Here is a 23,948-nt window from a genome sequence, read left to right on the forward strand (position 1 = left end):
ACGCACACGCACGCATGCACGTACACGCATGTACCTGCACAAGCAGCTCGCGGGAGTAGGTGCTGAAGTAGCGCGCCCCGTGTTCCTCACGGGACTCGTCGCGCGCCATGCGGGGCCCCAACGCAGTGCCATTATTGTCGAACCCTGCAGTCAGTCGCGCGCACACACACACACACGGTCACGTGCACACACACACGGTCACGTGCACACACACACGGTCACGCGCACACACACGCGGCCACGACACAGACAAACACGCTATTTAGTTTTCATTGAAATTATCTCTACTCATTGTGAACAATTTCCTGCAAATGTTGAGTGCAAAAGTGCGCGAGTTCAGTATGGAAGTCTAATCGGGGGGGGGGAGGGGCATGCGTATGCCTGATTGTTATTTCTGTTATTGGAAATGGATACTGCTCCTGTCTGGGTGTGTGTGGCTCAATGAGTCACACTGTGGCTCAATGAGTCACACTGTGGTGAGTGAAACTAACCAGTGATTGTGACCGACACCTGTCTTCTCACTGATGGGTAACAGTCACGGACGGTAGTGCTGTCACACACCATGTGCCAATGCGCGTGTGTGTGCCGTGCCGGCCTTCATAGGTGCTCGCTAACATCACTTGCCCCAAAAGTCTGTTAAGGCTACACGGGGGATCTTTGTCTGTGTGTGTGTGTGAGCGGACCCAGGAGCCAGGCGTAGAGGCGGCGGTTGAGGGACATGTCACGCCGCAGCACAACGTGCAGCACGGCCGACAGCAGGCGCACCGTGTCCAGCTTGGTGACCTGCGTCACCACGCCACGCGGCACCGTGCCAGACCACGTACGCACGCCATACCACACACCGCACCACATCAATGCACCGCACCACATCGCACCACAACACACAGTACGGCACCACGGCAATGACTGATGGTCTCTGCCCGGTCACCGATGACGGCACAAAAAAAACCCCGTCACATTAAGTTTGGCTCCGCACTTAAAACTGGCTAAATCCCAGCTCTGAGAATTAAACACACCAATTTGACTGCCAGGCCACGAACGTTTCTCTCAGTGACGGGGCGCGTGGCAAAAGTGCGGCCCTCTATGCCGAGCAAACCAGCGTTCGCATGAAGAAGGGATCCATAACACCAAGGGTCGTGCACTGCTTTGCAAGATTTCCGAATGGACTCTCCGTCTCGTGACGACGCGACGCCGGGGGCGCGATCGCGGTCACGTCGCCGAGTGGTCAGATTCCATCGACCGTCCGTCGCGCTGTGCACAGCCCCTGGCCAGGATCGGAGCCACGGTGCTGGGCATCGACCCCGTGGAGGAGAACGTGGGCTCAGGTCCACAGTTAGCGTCGCTTGACGTCGTCGCCCTCGCGGTGAGGGTCGCCGCGACGACGTGCGGGATTTTGTTTGAAGGGACACCGCGTCCAGGTGGGATGAGAGGATACGAACCTGGCTGTGGTGGAAGGGGAAGCAGAAGAGCAGGAGGTCCAGGGTGCTCCTCTGCACCAGCACGCTAGAGTCCTGCACGCACGCGCACACCGCCTCCACCTGCACGCACGCACACACACATACAGAGATCCCCCGGATAGCCTTTAACAGACCACTGGGGCAAGTGCTGCGAGCGATCGCCTACGAAGGCCGGCACGGCACACGACGGGGTGGGTAGCCAGCACCACGCCTGGCCACAATTGTCTCCCCAGTGCTGATGTTTTATACACATTGCACCGACTACTCATTTAAGGCTGAGTCGACCCAGGGGAGGCCCATAACCACTTAAGATAATCGTCACAGGTGTTTGTCTTGAGCAGGAATCGAACTCGAGTCGGCAGGCTCATAGAGCAGTGTGCTAACCACGACACCACTGCTCCCCACACACACACGGACGCACGCACACGCACACACTGTGTTCTCCCCAGATCTCTTGTTATTGAGCATGCCACATGCGGCATTCTAGGCCTGTAACAAACAGTACCACCCCCAAGTCCACCGCGGCTCCCACCCCCCGAACACACCGCCCTCCCACAACCGACGTACCCCCCCCCCCCCGCCCCCCACCCCCACTAACCATGAGGTCGACGTCGGTGCCAATGACGTGGAGCTGGTCCTCCATGGAGAGCTTGCGGTTGAGGTGGGTGAGCGTGTAGGTGACGGCGGGCAGCCGCACCGCAGGGCTGGTGAGCACGCTGCCCCAGAGCGCGCTGAAGAACACGCACGGCTCCACCGCCAGCGACGTCTTCTCCAGCAGGCAGTTACTCCTGCACGCAGGCGCCGACAGGCTCGGTTAAGGCCCGCCCGGCACAGGCCCGAGGCATCGCCGGTGAAGCTGGGAGCTTTGCCGGAAATGCGGGGATGCATGCCCGTGGCAGCCACCCTCCCGGTTGACTGTCATCGCATCCCGACTCGACTGTTGCAGCTCCCTCTCCTCTACGGCCTCCACCAATCCCTCACCTCCAACCCCCACGCAATCTGCAACGCGGGCGCCAGACTCCCCGCCAGTAAACGAGACCACGTCACCCCCTAGACCGGACCTCTCCACCGCCTCCCAATCCGATCCCGCATCAACTTCAGGGTCGGACTCACACAGTCTTCAGGATCTTGCATGGACTCACCCCTTCCTAAATCTCCCCTCTAATCTCAGTCTACTCCCCTCCACGCACTCTCTGCTTCGGCAACCAAGGCTTTCTGATGAATCCCTCAATCGAATTTCACTCAGTGGGAGGTTACTCAATCTGCTATGCTGCCCGCAAAGTCTGGAACTCCCATCCTTCCAGCCTCCTGTGTTGTCAGCTCCCAGCCCGGGTTCAAGTCCAGACTCAAGACTTTCCTCTTCGCCTCTGCAGCTGCAGTCACACCGAGGTGCTGTATAAACCCACGTGGTGTGTTTGTGCTATCATTGTGGTATGGTTGTGATGTGGCTGCTGTGCAATTGTGACATCTTTGTGATACGGTTGTGATACAGTTGCAGTTCGGCTGTGGTACGGTTGTGGTACGACTGTGGTGCAATGGTGGTGTGGCTGTGGTATGGCTGTAGTGCGGTTATGGTGCAGCGGTGGTACGGTTTTGTTACAGCTTTGGTACCACAGCCTTAAACCATCTAGGTCACCCTTGCCAAAGATGACATGTTGGTTCATTGCTTCATTTCCTGGCAAATTAAAGGACAGAACCACAACAAAATAACCACAACAACCACAACAACTGCATCGCACCGGTCATAGTACTCGGAGCCCTCCTCCAGCCCGGGCAGGATGGCGGTGACGAGGCCCTGCAGGCCGGGCTTCAGCGTCTTGCCGAGGGGCACGTAGTAAGTCTCGTAGAGCTGCAGCAGCGCCGGCCTCACCGACATCGCCGCATTTGCCAGCAGCGGAAAGAGGCCCGCACTGGGAGGGCGGGGGGTGAAGAGAGAAAGAGTTTGTGCGATTTACGGGGAGCAGTAGCACAGCTGACACGAGTTCGATTCCCACTCACGGCGAACATCTGTGACTCGGCCCGGGCCTCCCCTAGATTGACACAACCTGGCACTGTGCGTGCGCGAGTGCGTTACGCGGTGCGCCACCTGTAGAGGAAGAGGTCGCGCGCCAGGCGCTTGCTGCCGATGATGCGGAAGATAATCTCGTACGTCTCCAGCGCCTTGAGGTGCACGCCGCTGGGCAGCGCCGGGTGCAGGCACTGCGCCAGCCGCTTGCCGATGGTCAGCTTCCGCGGCAGAACCGGGTACTTGCTGCTGCCCTGCAGCACCTGCCGCGGGGTCACACGGAGATCATTCTCGGCGAAGACGTAAATAATGTCCCCGGGGGTTAGAATGACAACGTATTGTTTCAATACCGCCGGAGGTGAGCATTCTATTATGGTAATATGACTTCCCTCCCGTGAACAAAATTACCCCCCTTAGGTCAGACTCGGGCTTTATTATTTCAGCTGGCGAGGCCCCATTGACCAGGAGGCACCACCCACACCGGTTTCAACTTTAAGAGTCTCATCAGCAGAGTCGAGCCACGTTGACCAAACGCTGCTTTCATTTTATCCGGGTCGCCACTACTCCCCCCCCCCCCCACTATTACCCAGGAAAATCGAAACTTCACCGTATTACAGATTGGCCAACCCAGCAGCCGCCCCCAGCTGGGAGACAATGGTGCAGGCCGTCCCTCCCACTCTACCCCACCCCCCCTCCGTCACGCCACCTTGTTGAGCTTTCCCAGCGCGGAGATGAGGTCGGCCCACTCGCTGCTGTACTCGAAGCTCTTGAGCGCCTTGTCAAGGGTGGCCGCGTAGCTGCGGTACTTGGGGTCGTTGAGCAGCTCCATCTCCTCCGCGTTCATCCTGACGGCGCCCGTCGGCATGCGGGCCCGGCGATCGGCGCAGCTCCTACCGAATCCTCGCGCACCGCGCTAACGCCGCGCGCTCGTCGCCTGCAAGTCAAAGGGGTCAAGCGGTCATCGTGGAAATTCCGTCGATTGAAAATAAACGCTCAAAACTTTTCTGCAATATTATCTGCCTTTGCGCGATCGGTGTCATGTCGCGAAATGAGGAAGTCATGGTGGAACTCAAAATGTCCTCTGCTGCCCACAACGTAGCACAACCCCGCAGTCTATAATAACCTAGATTTGAAGTTTTCGTGACTGCAGGGATCCATACTCTTTGGTTCTTTCGGTAAAGTCACATAGGTATAAAATAAAATAAATAAAATCACGACGTTTCGATTGCAACACAAGCAATCATCATCAGGTGGGAAAAACCACAGCAAGAATTTTTTTTCTCTCTCCCACTTCAGCAAAAAAAAATGTTCTTGCTGTGGTTTTCCCACCTGATGATGATTGCTTGTGTTGCAATCGAAACGTCGTGATTTAATTTATTTTATTTTATACCTACGTGACTTTGACGAAAGAACCAAAGAGTATAACAACCTGTTATGCATGGTGGTCACCCATCCAAGCACTAGCCAGGCTCCACCCGGTGACCACATAGACGATTGGAATATCGTGCATACGGCCACATCTTCCTAAATCCCTTCTCGCGGCAGTGCTCTGACAGTTGGGAAACGCACAAATAAACATAAAAATAAGGAGACGACACACAGGTTATCGCAGACAATATTACATAAACAATAATAAATGGTGCGTTAAACCAAGGATGGGGAACCTTTTTTCTGCCAAGGGCCATTTGGATATCTACAACATCATTCGTGGGCCATACAAAATGATCAACTTAAAAATTTGCCTGCTATATTTGGACAAACATTTAATTAACTCACCCCTAATGTGATGGCTGGAACTGCTTCTCTTTGATGAGGCATGTGATGTTAGCTGGTATTGATGATGTTGCTACTCGCAACTGCTTTTCAGGTTTGCTCCAAGACTTATTTAATTTAGAGTCCCACCTGCGGTTGCCTTGGCAGGGCCAGACCAAATTATTTTGCGGGCCTTACATGGCCCGCGGGCTGGATGTTCCCCACCCCTGCGTTAAACACTTGTGCATGTGACAATTTAATACATTTGGCCATATCGGGTGGTTAGTGGAATTACGACACAAAATTTGGCCAGATCCTTAAGCGGCCAAACCCGAATAATCAATCATTAGTTAAAACAAAGCGTCGCGTTTGCAAGCCTCACCGACTCAAACCGTCGTGCCCAGATGCTGGCAGGCGCGGAGGTCATCAGCCGTCACGACCCGGCACGGCACGGATCGACAAACACCGAAACGCACGCCCCACACGCGGACTCCGGACCCTCGCGAGGACCAACACAAAGATTCGTCTCACACCGACCTCCCACCTCCAGCCAAACACAGCCTGACCACGGTCTGAGTCAGGCCTGGAGCCAATTACAGCTGTGATCCTGTCACCCGTAATGCACTGCAATCACAGTGTGTTTTGTCACTGCCGTAAAACTAATTATAGCCTTCTGCAGTAAGAATGGCACAAACAGCAAATGTAAAAGATAAAGGCGAAGCCCTGCCTATGCTACTGCTGAAGGAAGTGCCTCCACTAGAGGGAGCTCTAGAAACCCCTTCTAGAAGGTAATTGGCCTACTATTCCCTGATAGTCAGACAACTCTACTAGATTAGAATATTACTTTTACAAATGAGCCCCAGTATGGTCCGTAAAGGACTGCGAGTTGGCCAGTCGATGGCAGTAGAGCAATTTATTCTTGAATACATCCGTGTGGAGCTTTGAGTGTTACCCCCCTCATAAAGCTAAACCCTCATTACGAATTTAATTCACGGCCAAACATCCCAATGTAATGGGACCCTTCGGGAAAAAAAGAGCCTTGAGACTCGGTGAGTCTCCCCTGGGTCAGTAAAACCCATTATTGTTAGTATTACAATCCGGGCTACCGTCAAAATTAGTGGGAGCGATATCCGAAACGGTCCTCGACAAACCGTTTCTTCAACACGCACTGACCAGTGTGGTGAAGTATGGTCAAGAACCCCCCATGACTAACATGACCTCGTGAGGCCTCTATAATTAAGAGGTGCTATTCTAACCGGAACACTGACACCGACACCAATCTCCTGGCATCCTGTCCTGGCGAACATTCTGGCACCAAACGGAGTGTCCGCAGAGACGTGAAAACTGCCAATGGCAACCTTCCCCCATCAACCAAGACCTCGACAATGTCCCTCGCTGACAACTCAAGACCCGATCCCCCTTCTAGGATCTCACCATCCTAGAATCTCACCCAGATCCAGAAGAGCATTGACGAACAGAGTGGACCAACGCGGCCGTCCAGAATAAACACCTCACTGGAGACCCAAACATTGCACCTCCTGGTTTTGACATTCCTCCGTGAAGACACTGGCGTAAGCATCAATCCCATCAGAACATCCGACAGGCCAATGCACACATCTCGCGCATGTGTGTAAAATCAAAGACAAGCCACAGTGTGATTGTGGCCATGAAATCCAAACCATTGGCCATGTGGCAAACCACTGAACCAGAAAGAGAGGAAGACCGAAACAGAGAATGGCTAGACAACATCAGAGATTGGTGCCAGAAAGACGTGGCCACGACTTGAGCATATTGGCACAAGGCAGAGGAAAGTGGAAACAAATAACGAAATGCGCAGTGGATACCTACAGGCTATTTGCCTATGGATCGCGATGATGATGAAACCACTGTAGTATGGCACTCCTTCAACGGAGGAGAAACAGCAAAACAGCAAAACATCACCGACTCTCTCCTGAATCCCTCTCGTGGCTAGTAGAACTCAGACATTGGCATTTAGCTCCTGAACGTATTACCAACATACGCAAGAATAGTATAAACGTATTAAGATCAGGTAGTCAATGTGCCAATACCAGAGTTTCACTTTTCAGTACCACGTCTGTAAATAACCAAAGGGCGTACGTAAAGCATTCCATGACCTTTTAAAATGAATCACATGATTGACTTGTTGTGCCACAGGAACACGTAAGTACTGATAACATTTATCCGCCCTAAGTGGCATTGGTTTCTGTTTTGCCCCTGGGACTCGGGCAAGTTTTCCCCGAATGCAATCCTCGCAAACCCGCAACGGTATTCACCGAACCCACGTTCATCATTCGCTTTTGTTCAAGCGCTACTGCGTCTTTACGTGCACCGCACGAGCCTGATGATTGGCAAACAAGTGACACAGAGATCGCCGGATCGAATGAAGACTGAGCTCTTTGTGTGTGTACGTGTCCCCCACGTGATGTTGAGATATTGTGTGCGTGCACATAACAATGAACTCGACACATTCGTCAATAACAGTGTGTGGTCTTAAACAGGATAATATATATGCCAGGCGACGCTTCGTGGCCCATTGATGCTCTGTGCTGTGCATGAGGGTCATGCTATTTGTGCTGTGCACCACTGTGCGTGCGTGTGGAGGTGTAATCCATGTGACGTTGGCGAGAAGCTGATTCAAATTAACATGTCGTGTGTGTGTGTCTCATGCGACAAGAACGCACCGATTGAAATCTCACAACTGCAGGGTGTGTGTATGGGCACTCTGGCCTGCGCTTAGCTGTTCCCATACAGTATTGTAAATATTGTAAATATGATTGACCTTTTACAGGGGCTTGGTGTGTGCGGTGGCTGTTTAATACTGCGAGCCGTCACTCAGAAATGTGATTCATCAGCTCCACGAGGAATGCCTTGACTGCTCGGCCCTAAACAACACTGTACCTCCCTGCCTAATGCCTTCACTCCCTCCGTCTCTCTCCTTTCCCTGCCTGCTTCCCTCCGTCTCCCTGTTTGTTTCTCTTTGTCTCCCTCTGTGTCCATCTCTGTCTCCATCGCACTCCCTCTCCCTTCCTTCCCTGCCCTGTTCTATCCCTGCCCTCACGCCTCCCTACCCCGCTGCCCACCTCCCTGTTGTTCCTGCCTCTCTTCCCACCTCTCTGCCCTTCCTGTGTCCCTGTCCTGCTGCCCGCCTACGTGTGCACTAAGGGGCCCAACAGGGCAGCCTTCTGTCCCCCTGTGTTGCTGCCCCCCCTCCTGCCTCGCCATCTCGCTGCCCTTATCCCTGCCCTCCTGCTGGCTGTGAGCGCGATGATGCATCAAGTCTTCTTCCACCTGTCTCCCCACCCCCCTACCCCCCTCTGCTGCCCTTCTACTGATGTCCTTCTACCTTGCTGCCCACACCTAATATGCAAGATAGACCCCCGTCAAGCCCTCCACCTGTCACCCTGCCCTTCTGTCTTCCTACCCTCATCCCTGCTGCCCTCCACACCGCTGCCCTTGTATTGGGGCCCCGTCAGACCCTCCTCCTCTACCTGCACCCCTACCCTCCTCTGTCTCCTTCCTCCCTGCCCTGCTGCCTCCCTGCCCTTGTCATCTATTGCACTCTGCTGCCCCTCAACACACGAATGACGGCGTGAGGGCCTCCACCTGCCTCCCTTCCGTCTCCTACCCTTCTGCCTCCCCCCCTACCCTACCCTTGCGTCTATCTGCTGCCCTTCTGTCTTCTCGGCTGCCCTCTCAATCCTCTGCCACCCTACGACCATCCCCTCCGCCGTCATATCGTCTCGCTTGCCCTTCTCCCCGCTGCCCTATCTACTCCCCCTCTCGTGTCTCGCTGCCCTCCCTGTAGCCTCGCTGCCCTCTCCCGGACCCTCCCTGCTCTGCTGCCCCCCACCCACCACCGTGTTACACGGCGGCCCCGACAGGGCCTCCACCTGCCCCCCTCTCTCTCCTGGTTTACCTGCCGCCCGAAGCGAGGGCTCCCCGGCAGCCATAGACGCCCCGGCAGGGTCCCCGCGTCTCCCGGCAGCGACGACGCGAGGGAAATTAAAATAAAAACGATGACTGTGGGAGGTGGTGGTGGTGGTTGATGGTTGTTGTGGTGGTGGTGATGATGATGGGGAATAGGGGAGACAAAGGCGGCCGGGTGTGTATGTGAGAGTGAGAGAGGTAATATGGAGTTGATGTGAGATCCGTTCCGGTGACGACGTCACGCGGCGTGACGTGACACGTGACGTCGCCTCCACGAGCACGCGCGCGCGTTCATTCTGTGCTGGTGGTGTTGTGGTTGTTGTTGTTGACTTAGTGTGGTGTCAGTATTGACCAGAGGTGTGGACTCGAGTCATGTGACTTGGACTCGAGTCAGACTCGAGTCATGAATTTGATGACTTGCGACTCGACTTGGACTTGCATAACAATGACTTTGTCCCACCTATGGTATTGACGAGTGTGTTGTTGTCAGAGGTGGGACAAAGTCATTGTTATGCAAGTCCAAGTCGAGTCGCAAGTCATCAAATTCATGACTCGAGTCTGACTCGAGTCCAAGTCACATGACTCGAGTCCACATCTCATAGGTGGGACAAAGTCATTGTTATGCAAGTCCAAGTCGAGTCGCAAGTCATCAAATTCATGACTCGAGTCTGACTCGAGTCCAAGTCACATGACTCGAGTCCACACCTCTGGTTGTTGTTATTGTCTTAGTGTGGTGTAGTGCACGCTACGGGTCCCGCACTATCAAGGGCCCTGCGCTAAATACTTTCAAGCTATCAATTCCGGTTCAGTGATTCTGCACTTGCTCTATGGCTATAGTACTATACCGCCTTCAACTTTTATGAACGACCGGGTGTTTAAGGTTAGCGATTTGTCGTATTATCTGGCTGTATAGCAAATGAAACAATACAATTACTTTACTTTGCATTTTATATTTTTTTTATTTAGTTCCCCTTTATAACAACAAATATGCTACAGGCCCCGCATTCGCCTAATCCGGCACTGATTTGACTGCTGTAGATTTCCACGCGAACTTTGTCGAGCTCATCGTTTGTGATGGTCAGGTCGCTTCTGAAAAAAAAAGATACACAACTCAGTGGGCCTTAACCTGGTCAAATAAAAAAAAAGATCTTTTTGGTTCTTTCGATAAAGTCACGTAGAATGGAAATAATAAAATAATAAAAATAAAACATAATTAAATCATTCTCACGACGTTTCGGCCACAACTCAAGCAACCGTCCTCAGGTGGAGAGCAGGATTCATCTCTCGAGTAGACAGACTCTGTCTACTCGACAGATGGAATCCCTGCAGTCACGAAAGCTTTAAATCGAAATAAAAAAAAATTAGTTTCGAATTGCCAACTCTTTGCCAAGGGGGGGAGGAGTGGTGGGAGGGGGGGGAGTGGTGGGTGGGGGGGGGAGTGGTGGGAGGGGGGGGAGTGGTGGGAGGGGGGGGAGCGGGGGGAGTGGTGGGAGGGGGGGGAGTCGTGGGAGGGGGGAGGAGCGGGGGGAGTGGTGGGAGGGGGGGGGAGTGGTGGGAGGGGGAGGAGTCGTGGGAGGGGGAGGGGGAAGGCTTCTTCTGTGTGAGATCGTCCGGGCTGGGCATGAGAGGGCGCCACTGAGCCCGACTCAGCCCAGGGCAGTGGCAGTGAGAGACATCAGCCGTGGTAGCGATGGCTGCATCGGGCCTGCGATCCAGGCATCTCCATCGTCTCCTGCCGCCGCTGCTGCTGGTCAGGTCACGTGCCCTCTCCTCCTGCTGCTGCCCGCGCCGTTGTTTCGCCTCCTCCACCCAGGGGCCCCCGCGGACCCTTCAAGAGTCCCCTGGCCCTGCCGCGGGGTTCGGCATCGCGGCCCGGGTTCGGGGTCTCGGGTGCGTGTGTGGTGGGGGTGGTGGGGGGCAATCTCAGAGGTCGTGGCTCAGAGTCAGAATATTAATTTATACTGGAGAAATCCGATGAGCTATGAAGCTCTTTTTCATTGATGTCCAGTTAATGTGCTCTGTGTGTGTGTAGGAGCGTGCACGTACGTGAGCGTCGCAGAGTGTTTGTGTCTGTGTAAGTTGGGATAGCAGTCAGTCAAACACATGGCACCTACTGGGTCTGTCCCGTGACCTCCTGCACATAGCCTGGCACAGCAGTCAACCCATGGCACCTGCAGGGTCTGTCCCATGACCTGCACCTAGCCTGGCACAGCAGTCAACCCATGGTACCTGCTGAGCCTGTCCTGTTACCGCCTCCTGCACCTAGCCTGGCACAGCAGTCAGCCCATGGCACCTGCTGGGTCTGTCCCGTGACCTGCACTTAGCCTGGCACAGCAGTCAACTCATGGCACCTGCTGGGTCTGTCCCGTGACCTGCACTTAGCCTGGCACAGCAGTCAACCCATGGTACCTGCTGGGTCTGTCCCGTGACCTCCTGCACCTAGCCTGGCACAGCAGTCAACCCATGGCACCTGCTGGGTCTGTCCCGTGACCACCTCCTACACCTAGCCTGGCACAGCAGTCAACCCATGGCACCTACTGGGTCTGTCCCACGGCCTCCTCCTGCACCTAGCCTGGCACAGCAGTCAACCCATGGCACCTGCTGGGTCTGTCCCGTGACCACCTCCTGCACCTAGCCTGGCACAGCAGTCAACTCATGGCACCTGCTGGGTCTGTCCCGTGACCACCTCCTGTACCTAGCCTGGCACAGCAGTCAACCCATGGCATCTGCTGAGCCTGCCCTGTTACCGCCTCCTGCACCTAGCCTGGCACAGCAGTCAGCCCATGGCACCTGCAGGGTCTGTCCCGTGACCTTCACCTAGCCTGGCACAGCAGTCAACCCATGGCACCTGCAGGGTCTGTCCCATGACCTGCACCTAGCCTGGCACAGCAGTCAACCCATGGTACCTGCTGAGCCTGTCCTGTTACCGCCTCCTGCACCTAGCCTGGCACAGCAGTCAACCCATGGCACCTGCTGAGCCTGTCCTGTTACCGCCTCCTGCACCTAGCCTGGCACAGCAGTCAACCCATGGTACCACCTGGGTCCCGCGACCTCCCGCCAGCGGGCATTTGACACTTTATTGATCACTTGTCCATGTCGTGGTCCAGTCTCGACAGAAATAGCTGCCAGATTCATCTAGTGCGGGGCCTGTGTGGTATATGTTATGAATAAAAAAAAATGTAAATATTAAAACATAGATTTTTCACGTGCATTGTAAAGTAATTGTATTTTTTCATTTGCTATACAGCCAGATAATACGACAAATCGCTAACCTTAAACACCCGTTCGTTCATAAAAGTTGAAGGCGGTATACTACTATAGTTATAGAGCAAGTGCAGAATCACTGAACCGGAATTGATAGCTTGAAAGCATTTAGTGCGGGGCACGTAGCATATGCTATGTTTGCTACTTGGATGATCCGGCACTGAGTTACATCGTGGACTATAGATCAGTCACAACACGCGTTGCCCATCGCCTCGTAGAGCCCGTGGCCGCCTCTCAGGAGGCTTTGGCGATTTGGAGGCAGCGGATTCGTTTTCAAGAATCGACACGTGCCACCCCCCCCCCCCCACTGGCTCCGCCAGCGTTTACAAGTGGGAGGAAACGGAAGCACCCGGAGAAAACCCACTCGCGCAGAGGGAGGCAGCAGCACTCTATACCAACCCCACCCTCCGTACAGATGGAAACAGGTGGCGATTAGTCCACTTGCTGGACTGCTTTGTGGTAAGCAAGGTTATGGCACCTCTTCGACGCCATACGGTGGTTTCACAAACGCTCGTGCGATGTTCCACCGCACCGCTGATGAGTCGCAGTCGGACAACGCTCACAACCAACCCAGTGTGGCCGGAGCCCTCGTTCACAGCCAACATCGGTGACGAATATCTGAACCGGTGCTGGGCCTCCCGTAGGTCGGCTCAGCCTTAAATAATTTTCTGTTGGGGTGTACGTGTGTGTGAAAAAATCAGCACTGGGGAGACAACGGCGGCCGGGCGTGGTGCTGGCCACCCACCCCCTCGTGTGCCGCGCCGGCCTTCGTAGGTTCTCACGAACAGCACTTGCCCCGACGGTCTGTCAATGGCTACGCGGGGGATCTTTGTCTTTGCGTTTCCCTTGGACAGATCCCGCGGGCTCGCGACGGAGGCCACAGGGGACGCGGAGCGCAAGTCCAGCAGCGTGAACCCCCACGAGCTGGCCAAGTTCCAAGCCCTGGCCCACAGGTGGTGGAACGAGCGAGGGGAGCTGGGTGCCCTGCACAGCCTCAACTCGCTCCGCGTGCCCCTCATCAGGTGCCGCCTAAGTTCAGCACCCGCTCGCCACGACACTTCCGCACCCCCGGCGGCGTGGCGACGGCCGCTCAATGAGGGGTTTAGAAGCGCCGCGCGGAGAAATGTTTGCCGGATGAAGGCCTACCCGTCTCTTCACGGCCCTGCAACGCAGCGATCCGCCCCGGCACTTTGCGCGCGAGCTGATCTCGTCGCTCCATCTCCTCGTCGAACGTCCCGTCGGACACGTTCCGTTCCTCTGCCGCCACTCCATTACTGTTCTTGCCCATCGGCCCGCTCGAAACGCGGCCTACCCAAGCCCACTCAATTTTCATAACAGTCCGGGTGATGTCAATGTTAACATTGCAATGTGCTCTCCAATCCAGGTGCTCCTCTCTCCAATCCAGGTGCTCCTCCAAATGCAGCGTCTCCTCGTGCTTCTTCGCGCACTTTTCCCGTTTTCATTCCAACTTCTTCGTCCGTCGCAGAAGCGTTTGCAAAAAAAAAAAAACAGCACCACCGTGGCCGAGTTAAGCTCCACGTGATGACGATCGTTACCAATGATTACCCCCCACCTCCTCAACCGCGGGTGACACCGCGCGGGTCGCGTGTCTATCCGTGTGCCCCGCAGGGACGGGCTGCTCGGTGCCGAGGCCCCAACCCGTGGCGCGCTACCTCTCAAAGGCTTCCGCATCTTGGACGTGGGTTGCGGAGGGGGCCTGCTATGCGAGGTCGACACTGCCCCCCCCCCCCCGCCACCTCACAGTGACACACTGACACACTGGGGTCCCTCCTCTCACGCAGATTTGGGCGCAGCACGGTGGCGCGGTGGTAACGCTCGTGCCTCGCAGCTTGAAGTCCCTGGGTTCGATTCCCGACTCGGGTGCCTCTCTGTGGTGTGGGCTTTGTACGTTCTCTCCCCCTGTTCTGCATGGGTTTTCTCGGGCTTCTTCCGTTGGTGCTGCCTAAGCGTCCCATTGTAGCGGGACCCTCCTTCGGGCTCGAGTGTGGCCCCCCTGGGCGAAAAAATTATTGTTGCGTGGTTGTGACCCCGTGGCCACCTCCGCGATCGATTTGAGTGCAGCGACAAGGCCAGGCGGTAGCCCGTTTGCCGCTTGTTGCAGACACTTTCGGTTCGAGCCCAGTGGCCGCGCTGGTTAATACTGGGGGGTGTAATAATTACCGCTTCGCAGTGAGCACGTTAAAGAATCTGTGACGATATTCTAAACGGAGTAGTTGGCCGTGTGTGCGTCAGCATCACGGTCCAACGTTGCCAAATTTGATCCGTTACTCGCTTGGCTGGGAAGAACCACTCGCGGAATTTTGCGAAGTAATTTCTGGCCTACAGTGAGACCGTGAACTCACGACGCTTGAGAACCCGGTTCAATCACGGTGGCGCGCCTCAAAGTCTGGCTCAGAATCTCAGCGGTTCTTGGCTCAGTGCTGTGTCACTCACACAGATTCAGAAGCAGGACCGTTATATCTTCTTCTGTGGGCTGTTCGCTAGCACGCGGGCCGATGCATCGTCAGGGCCGCCCCAAGGTTCCTGGAGGTGGTCCGTGGCAGGAGGCCATGTGCGGCCAAATTATACATCAGCGACAAAAAAAAACCTTGTCAACCTTGCTCTCCCACTCTTGCGTGAGGCCCGGGTAAAATCATCTCTTGTGCCTTCCTTACTCTGGGCAGCCCTGTGCACCGCTGTTGCGAGATTTCCGAATAGATTCTCCGTGTCGTGACGACGCTACGCCGATGGTGCGATCGCGGTAACGTTGCGGAGTGGTATGATTCCATCGTCCGTCCGTCTGTCGCGTTGTGCGTAGCCACTGGCCAGGATCGGAGCCACGGTTCTGGGCATCGACCCCGTGGAGGAGAACGTGGGCACGGCACGCGTCCACGCGCGCTCCGACCCCCAGCTGGCGTCGCGCCTCCGGTACGTGCGGCCGTGACGACGCGATCGAATCCCCGGGTCTATTTCAAGATCGCGAACTCGCCGACCTCGAGGTCCCGCGTGGCCTTGCCCCCCCTGCGTCTCAGTGCGGCCGCGTCTCGGGACGCAGGACGCAGACGGCGGGCGCATCGGTTCTATGGCGGCCCGTCGGCGAGAAGCGCGACGGGAAACCTTGAGCCTGGACTAGAGCGGGGGCAGGGAGTCGAAGTGAAGGTGGAATGAGTGACCTCCCACTGAGCGAAGGTCGACGTAGAGCTTTGGCTGCTGGAATAGAGAGCGCACGTGGAGGGGAGCAGAGTGAGGTGAGAGGGGAGAGGCGGAGAGTGAGGTGGGAGGGGAGGAGAGTGAGGTGAGAGGGGCGAGGCGGAGAGTGAGGTGGGAGGGGAGTAGAGCAGAGGTGGGACAAAGTCATTGTTATGCAAGTCCAAGTCGAGTCGCAAGTCATCAAATTCATGACTCGAGTCTGACTCGAGTCCAAGTCACATGACTCGAGTCCACATCTCATAGGTGGGACAAAGTCATTGTTATGCAAGTCCAAGTCGAGTCGCAAGTCATCAAATTCATGACTCGAGTCTGACTCGAGTCCAAGTCACATGACTCGAGTCCACACCTCTGGAGTAGAGTGAGGTGAGAGGGGAGAGGCGGAGAGTGAGGTGGGAGGGGAGGAGAGTGAGGTGGGAGGGGCGAGGCCATGGAGGGTGTGGTAACGGTGAGTGTGCAATCTTGGAGTTGACCTGGGATGTGACCGGACGCCGGTGGAGTTAGCGCCCCTAGTGGCTGGGTGACACAGCCCACGTGTACCTACTGAGGTTTACAAGGTGGTGAACCTGTAGATACGAGGTGGACACGGTGGAGGATCTGGCGGAGCGCGAGGGGCCGGTGTTTGACGCGGTGGTGGCATCCGAGGTGGTGGAACATGTCCACGACCCGGCCGCCTTCATCGCCTGCTGCTGCCGCCTTGTCAAGGTGAGATGCCAGCTGCTGCCGCTCTCACACGCTTTCCCACGCTCTCTCACGCACTCTCTCCCATGCTCTCTCATGCTCTCTCTCACTCTCTCATTCTGTACCTCTCACCCACTCACCCTGTCTCGCTCCTGCGCTCGCTCTCTCTCTCACGCTCTCTCCCCCACTCACTCACTACCTCTCTAACTCTCACTCTCTCATTCTGTACCTCTCACCCACTCACCCTGTCTCGCTCCTGCGCTCTCTCTCTCTCTCTCATGGTGACGTAGCGGCAGCGCTCGTGCCCCACAGCAAGGAGGACCTGGGTTCGATGCCGCGTCTCGGGCGTCTCTCGGCGCGGAGTCCGTGTGTTCTCCCCCTGTTCTCCATGGGTTTGCTCGGGGTTCTCCGGTTCCCTCCTCGCATAGCTAAAATGAAAGCGCGCAGTGGAGCTGGTGGTGGCCAAAGAACAACACCGCCCATTGCTCAGAAATTACCTGAAAGTTACTCAGTTGGAATCGCGTAGCGGCAGCAGCAGCAGCGGCGACATCCACCCGCCCCCTAATGTGAACATCTTGGCAGGACCCTCCTGAAAAAGAGTTTTGAGACTCGGCGAGGCCGTCCCGGGTGAACACTCGGAACCAACCCGCACCTCCGATTAGCACGGCTGGATACGTACGGTGCCAAAGAAGTTCAACACACACAACACACACCACATGGCATCACCCAGCATAGCCATTGATCGCCCTCCCCCCGTGCTCGTTTGCTTTGTGCCGCGCGTCGTGCGGCTCGACGTCCGACGTGTCTGCCGGGAACGTTCCGTCCGCTCCACGTGCTCTCCCCAAAACGGGGCTCCTCGCCTCCCCTCCGCCCCCCCCCACCCCCCCGCCCGCAGCCCGGGGGTTCGCTCTTCTTGACGACCATCAACAAGACGGCGGCCTCCTTTGCCTTCGCCATCGTGGCGGCCGAGTGGCTGCTGCGGATCGTCCCGCGCGGCACGCACGCCTGGGAGTCGTTCGTGGAGCCGGGCTCCGTGCGCTCTGCCCTGGAGGAGAGTGAGTGGCAACCCCGGCACCACCGCCACCACCGTCGCCGCCACCGCCACCACCGCCACCACCGCCACCACCGCCACTACCACCGAAGCCACCGTCGCACCCACGCTGCTTCTGCTCCCATGGCACCGGTCGCGGGCGGCTCGGCCGGTAGGGAGCGAGCGGCAGTCGTGAGGCCGCGGGTTCAAAGCTCCCGCTGGAGAGGTGTTGACCCAAGCCCATCATCGTCATTATCATCCCTAGAGGGTCGATAAAATCAGTGCCAATTTGCGGAGAAGTTCCCACTGTGGTTCTGTTCTGGTTTTGCGCCATACGGCAGCAGAGCTCGATGTCAATGTCGAGGTCTTGCTGCTGGCCACGACGCGAGGGCTTCAGCAGAGAGAGAGAGTTCGTGTCATGTCACTGTTCCTCCTCCGTTAAAGGAGGGCAGACCGCGGTGGGTTTACTATGCGGTCCGTAGTTTGGGCTGCACGGCCACAATCGCACGACCGTGGCTTGTCAACGGCGGTTGTCCTCTGGATAACCTCGCCCCCTGCCATAGGAATAGGGAATTCCCACCACTGGCTCAGGGCTGTTGACGGGAGATGAGCACCAACGCCTCGGTCGGGTCGCGCGTCGCTCCACGACATTTCCGACCGGATCCTCCTCGGTGTCGCGACGACGACGATGACGACGACGATGACGACGATGACGACGACGACGACGATGACGACGATGACAACGACGACGACGATGACGACGATGACGACGACGATGACGACGACGACGACGATGACGACGACGACGACGATGACGACGATGACGACGACGACGACGACGACGACGACGATGACGACGACGACGACGATGACGACGACGACGACGACGATGACGACGATGACGACGATGACGACGATGACGACGATGACAACGACGACGACGATGACGACGACGACGACGATGACGACGATGACGACGATGACGACGATGACGACGACGACGACGATGACGACGATGACGACGATGACGACGATGACGACGACGACGATGACGACGATGACGACGATGACGACGACGATGACAACGAGGACGCGACGACTCCGATAGTGGCACGATCGCGATCACATTGGCGGGGAAAATTTTTGCCTCTTTGTTAAAAGAAGAGCGGTGAGGTTTGTCGGGGGTGGGGAACGTCGTGACGATGGCGGGTCATGGCAGCGGCGGCGGTTTCCCCGACGGCCCTGTTCCTGCAGACGGGCTGAGCTTGGTGGAGCTGCGCGGGATGACCTACAGCCCCCTGCGGGGCAGCTGGCGCTGGAGTGACTCCACGGACGTGAACTACGCTGTGCACGCCCTCAAGTAGCACGCGGCTGGGGGTCACGCGCCGCGAGCTCCTCCTTCTCCTCACTGCGACTACCTCCTCACCATGTTCTCACCACGACCACCGCACCGCAACCACCTCACCACGACCACTTGCTCGCCATGAACCCCGCACCAGGACCTCACCGTGACCTCACCACAATCTACTCCACATCAGGAACTCCTCCCCACCGTGATCTCACCGTGGCTACTTCACCACGACCACCTTCTTCCCATGACTACCTCCTCACCACAACCTCACCACGACCACCTCACCAGGACCACCTCACCACCACCTCACCATAATCTACTCCACACCAGGAACTCCTCCCCACCGTGATCTCACCGTGGTCACTTCACCACGACCACCTTCTTCCCATGACTACCTCCTCACCACGACCTCCTCACCACGACCTCACCACGACCACCTCACCAGGACCTCACCACGATCTCACCACGACCTCACCACGACCACCTCACCATAACCTCCTCACCGCAGTCTTCTCCACACCAGGATCACAACAACAAGTGAAACCCAGTTGAAGAAGAGCTTTTACCCTTTCTGGCAATAAAACAGGAGGTGTTAAGATGTTCAAACACCAAACAGAAACCTTTTGAAAGGAATCGTGTCCGCATTAAACACACGTCCTTGTGGTGAACATGCCAACAAAAGCATGCTCTGGTAATAAAACCCAGTAAGTCGGAAGAAAGAATCCTTTATTATGACTTCCTGGATCGTGTCCTGAAGATGATTGATGCAATTTCAAGTGAAACGTCGCGAATGTAATCGCTGCTAAAATTGGTTGTGAGAATTGTTCTGCAACTTAACCAGTGAGTGGTTGGGTGAGTGGCTGGTGGGTGAGTGAGTGGGTGAGTGGATGAGTCAGTGGTTCAGTGAGTGAGTGGGTGAGTCAGTGGTTCAGTGAGAGTGGATGAGTGAGTGGATAAGTGAATGGTTTAGTGAGTGGGTGGGTGAGTGAGTGAGTGGAGGAGTGAGTGAGTGGATGTGTGGGTTCAGTGAGTGAGTGGGTGAGTGAGTGGTTAAGTGAGTGAGTGGATGTGTGGGTTCAGTGAGAGTGCTTCATTGAGTGGGTGGGTGAGTGGTTCAGTGAGTGAGTGAGTAGGTGAGTCAGTGGTTCAGTGAGAGTGGATGAGTGAGTGGGTTAGTGAGGGGAGGAGTGAATGGTTTAGTGAGTGGGTGAGTGAGTGGAGGAGTGAGTGAGTGGATGTGTGGGTTCAGTGGGTGGGTGAGTGGTTAAGTGAGTGAATGGATGTGTGGCTTCAGTGAGTGGGTGGGTGAGTGAGTGGGTGGGTGAATGGTTCAGTGAGTGAGTGGATGTGTGGCTTCAGTGAGTGGGTGGGTGAGTGAGTGGTTAAGTGAGTGAGTGGATGTGTGGCTTCAGTGAGTGGATGTGTGGCTTCAGTGAGTGGGTGAGTGAGTGGATGTGTGGGTTCAGTGAGTGAGTACTTCAGTGAGTGGGTGGGTGAGTAGTTAAGTGAGTGAGTGGGTGGGTGAGTGGTTCAGTGAGTGAGTGGATGTGTGGGTTCAGTGAGTGAGTACTTCAGTGAGTGGGTGGGTGAGTGGTTCAGTGAGTGAGTACTTCAGTGAGTGGGTGGGTGAGTGAGTGGGTGAGTGAGTGGATGTGTGGGTTCAGTGAGTGAGTACTTCAGTGAGTGGGTGGGTGGGTGAGTAGTTAAGTGAGTGAGTGGGTGGGTGAGGCGAAACGGTCACAATCGGCGCGTTGAGAAACGCTCCCGCACCACGTGCAGCAGCCGCTGCGAGCTGAGCATGAGTACGATCCCGGGGAAAACAGGACGGGTGGCAACCAAAGCTCGAGCGTGAATGCGCGCTCGCGATGACTGCCGGATTTAAACACGCGGGTGCCTTAAGCCATGGGGCGCGTCGAGTCGAGGCGAATTTAATTCGGAAGCAAAACTCAACGGGTTCGTCCAGAACGCCGTTGCGGCCTTGAAAGGAAGACTGCACAGTAGTGGACGTTTCGGGCAACAGGCCTTCGTAGCTCGCACGCGGTGTTGTTGGCTCCAACGTGTCGCGTTGTCTTCTTGGTTCTTTCGGTAAAGTCACGTAGAATGAAAATAATACAATAAAATAATTCTCACGACGTTTCGGTCACAACGCAAGCAGCCGTCCTCATGTGAAGACCAGGTCTGAAACGTCGTGAGAATTATTTTATTATGTTTTATTATTTTATTATTTCCATTCTACGTGACTTTACCGAAAGAACCAAGAAGATGAATCCCTGCAGTTACGAAAGCTTTAAATCGAAAGTGTCGCGTTGTGTTGTTGATTGTGCCGTGTGCACCACTGCCGACGCGTCACCGACGCGTCACCGGTGACGCGTAGCACGCACGCGGTGTTGTTGATTCGGCGTCTCGTGTCGGCTGATTGTGCTCTGTGCACCACTGCCAACGCGTCGTGGATAGCACGGCTCGTGTGTTCCGTGACTTACAAGCGGTGGCGGGCACGGAAGGGCACCGCGCGCGACTCCGCAGCGAGTCGGTGCGTCCTCCGTGGGACCCACAGGCCAGAGTTGGCCCTCGCGAGGCCGGAACCGTGAAGGACGGCGTCTTCCGATGATCGTCCCTCATCCCCGCCACTCGCCTCCTCGTCACCCTGGTTGATCCTCTATCGCTCCGAGAGAGAGGATTCCCTATCACTGGCCCTGCCCATCTCTAAAGCTCGTTTTTTCAAAACCTCGATTGAAAACTAATTTATTTTCGACTGCTGAACGCGTGGAAGGCTTTCGCGACTAATGTTATCTGTGATAAGAGGGGGGGGGTTAGATCGCGTAAATATTAATGTGTCATTAAACCCGCTACTAGTTCAGCACACCGGTGTGTTGGAGACCCAAGCCACAACATTTACAATCTGAGTACGACGTTTCGCCAATAATTACAACTAGCTTCATCAGGCGACAGCCAGATTTGTGCATACTCTATTTGTGCACAATCTATACCAATGCATAATCTATTGTTGTTACCGCTATAAACTCTGCTATGGAGAGAGCGCCTTGATCTAAGGCTCCCAATGAATATAAGACAAGATCTCGCCCTACTTAATAGACTCGTAACGCTGCTCCGCTGTTAACGTGGGAGGGAGTGAAGCAGAGGTCGCAACCGGGTACCCGATACCCGTACTCTACCCGATACCCGGCCGGGTACGGGTACCCGTTTGCGACCCTGGTGCGGCCGGGTACGGGTGGGCCGTGAGTCACTGGTGAGTCACCGTTTGTCACTCATTTCCCAACGTCTTGTCTCTTCTCACAATTCAAGTTCCTAGAATCAACCCACCCGCGCCTGCAACATGGCTTCATCCCAGAGGTCGCAATCGGGTACCCGATATCCGTACCCTACCCGTACCCGGCCGGGTACGGGTAGCCGGGTATCGGGTAGGGTACGGGTACCCGTTTTGGACCCTGGTGCGGCCGGGTACGCGTACGGGTAAGGAATCAAAACCCGTTTGCGACCTCTGGAGTGAAGGTGTGTGTGTGGGGGGGTGTATTAGATGCTTCTGAAGCTAATCCCCGTAAACTCGCGGCCACGTGTGTAGCCGCAGGTGGGAGGCCCAGCACAGGTGCGAGCGGTGTGTCCGGCGCAAACACACACAGCTGCCGTATACCCACACACACGCCAGAGTGTGCGTGTGTGTAGGGGGGGGGGGTGCTTGTGTGTGTGTGTCGTGTGCTCGCTAACAGCACTTGCTATCAAAAGTCTGTTAAGGCTATACGGGGGGTTGGGGGTGTCTTTTGTCTCCACGTGTAGGAGAGACTGAGTGTGTGTGTACAGGTCGGTGCGTGTGTGCATCTGTGTGTGTTTTTAGTGGGGAGCGGTAGTGTAGCGGTTAGCGCGCTGCTCCGGGTTCGATTCCCGCTCACGGCCAACACCAGTGACGATTATTTGAACCGGTCCTGGGCCTCCCCTAGGTCGACTCAGCCTGAAATCAGTACCTGGTGCGGTGTGTAAACATCGCCACTGGGAAGACAAAGGCGGTCGGGCGTGGTGCTGGCCACCCACCCCCTCGTGTGCCGTGCCGGCCTTCATAGGTGCTCGCTAACAGCACTTGCCCCTACAGTCTGTTAAGCCTCTGCGGGGGATCTTTGTCTTTGCGAGTGGTAGGGTAGCGGTTAACGAAACCCCGACCGCCCGAGTTCGATTCCCACTCACGGCCAACATCGGTGACGAGTTTCTGAACCGGCCCCGGGCGCTTCGGGTGGCAGATTTGTGCCAGGAAGGCGCCACGTGTTAGACAAACATTTAATTGACCTCTTGGTTCTTTCGGTAAAGTCACGTGGAATGGAAATAATAAAATAATGCAAATAAAACATAATAAAATCATTCTCACGACGTTTCGGCCACAACGCAAGCAGCCGTCCTCAGGTGAAGAACAGGTCTGTCAGACGCTGTCTTTCCGACAGACCTGTTCTTCACCTGAGGACGGCTGCTTGCATTGTGGCCGAAACGTCGTGAGAATTGTATTTTATTATGTTTTATTTTTATTATTGTATTATTTCTGTTCTACGTAACTTTACCGAAAGAACCAAGAAGATGAATTCCTGCAGTCACGAAAGCTTTAAATCGAAATTTAATTGACCTGATTAGTTCGCTCGGTCTGAAATGAGTACCTGGCGTGCAGTGCCGGATTAAGCGAGTGCGGGGCCGAAACCTGGTATTTTAATCATCACCTTGCAAATATTCACATGTTTTCGTTTGTGTGCTCACAGCTAATATTTTTTTTATAACTTGGTCTGCATTGATGTATTTGTTATTGTGTCAAATCACGTTGATAGAAACCTATTTTTTCCATTTTCAGCCTTGCAACTATTACAATCGTAATGTTTGTGTGTCGACAACTAATATTTCTGTTCCTTGCTTCTTCCACTAAACTCATGTACATAAAATGTGTGTGTAAGTCGATGTGTGTGTCTGTCTTTTTCGCCCGTGCAACGCCGGATACTTACCAAAATAACAAAAACACACAAATATTAAACATCAACATTTTGCATTCTAAAGTAATTGTATTTTTACGTTTGCTCTACAGCCAGATAATACGACAAATCGCTAATCTTAAACACCAAGTCGTTCATAAAAGTTGAAGGCGGTAAAGTACTATAGTAATAGAGTAAGTGCAGAATCACTGAACCGGAATTGACAGCTTGAAAGCATTTAGCGCGGGGCCCTTGAAAGTTCGGCGGGGCCCGTAGCTACTACACATGTAGCTACTAC

General features: G+C 55.3%; 2 protein-coding genes across 2 annotated transcripts in view; one reads left to right on the plus strand and one right to left on the minus strand.

Annotated features, from left to right (window-relative positions):
- The window catches only part of LOC144734259 (protein DOP1A-like), a 45,510-nt gene extending 36,088 nt beyond the window's left edge, over positions 1-9,422 (minus strand). Inside the window, 8 exon segments of the mRNA XM_078616385.1 lie at positions 35-144; positions 684-783; positions 1,440-1,538; positions 2,056-2,245; positions 3,197-3,367; positions 3,544-3,725; positions 4,169-4,396; positions 9,152-9,422. Of these exon segments, the coding sequence (XP_078472511.1) occupies positions 35-144; positions 684-783; positions 1,440-1,538; positions 2,056-2,245; positions 3,197-3,367; positions 3,544-3,725; positions 4,169-4,327 (1,011 nt within the window). The 5' untranslated portion in view covers positions 4,328-4,396; positions 9,152-9,422.
- A 1,345-nt stretch (positions 9,423-10,767) lies between these two features.
- Positions 10,768-19,417, plus strand: COQ3 (coenzyme Q3, methyltransferase). The gene is made up of 7 exons (XM_078616216.1): positions 10,768-11,052; positions 13,281-13,448; positions 14,056-14,155; positions 15,245-15,354; positions 16,206-16,338; positions 17,210-17,369; positions 18,599-19,417. The coding sequence occupies exons 1-7, from the start codon at positions 10,853-10,855 to the stop codon at positions 18,706-18,708; spliced, it is 981 nt and encodes a 326-aa protein (XP_078472342.1). The 5' UTR covers positions 10,768-10,852; the 3' UTR covers positions 18,709-19,417.
- The last annotated feature ends 4,531 nt before the right edge of the window (positions 19,418-23,948 follow it).

This window comes from Lampetra planeri, chromosome 50, assembly GCF_965212315.1.
Source record: "Lampetra planeri chromosome 50, kcLamPlan1.2.h2, whole genome shotgun sequence".
Lineage (NCBI taxonomy): Eukaryota > Metazoa > Chordata > Hyperoartia > Petromyzontiformes > Petromyzontidae > Lampetra > Lampetra planeri.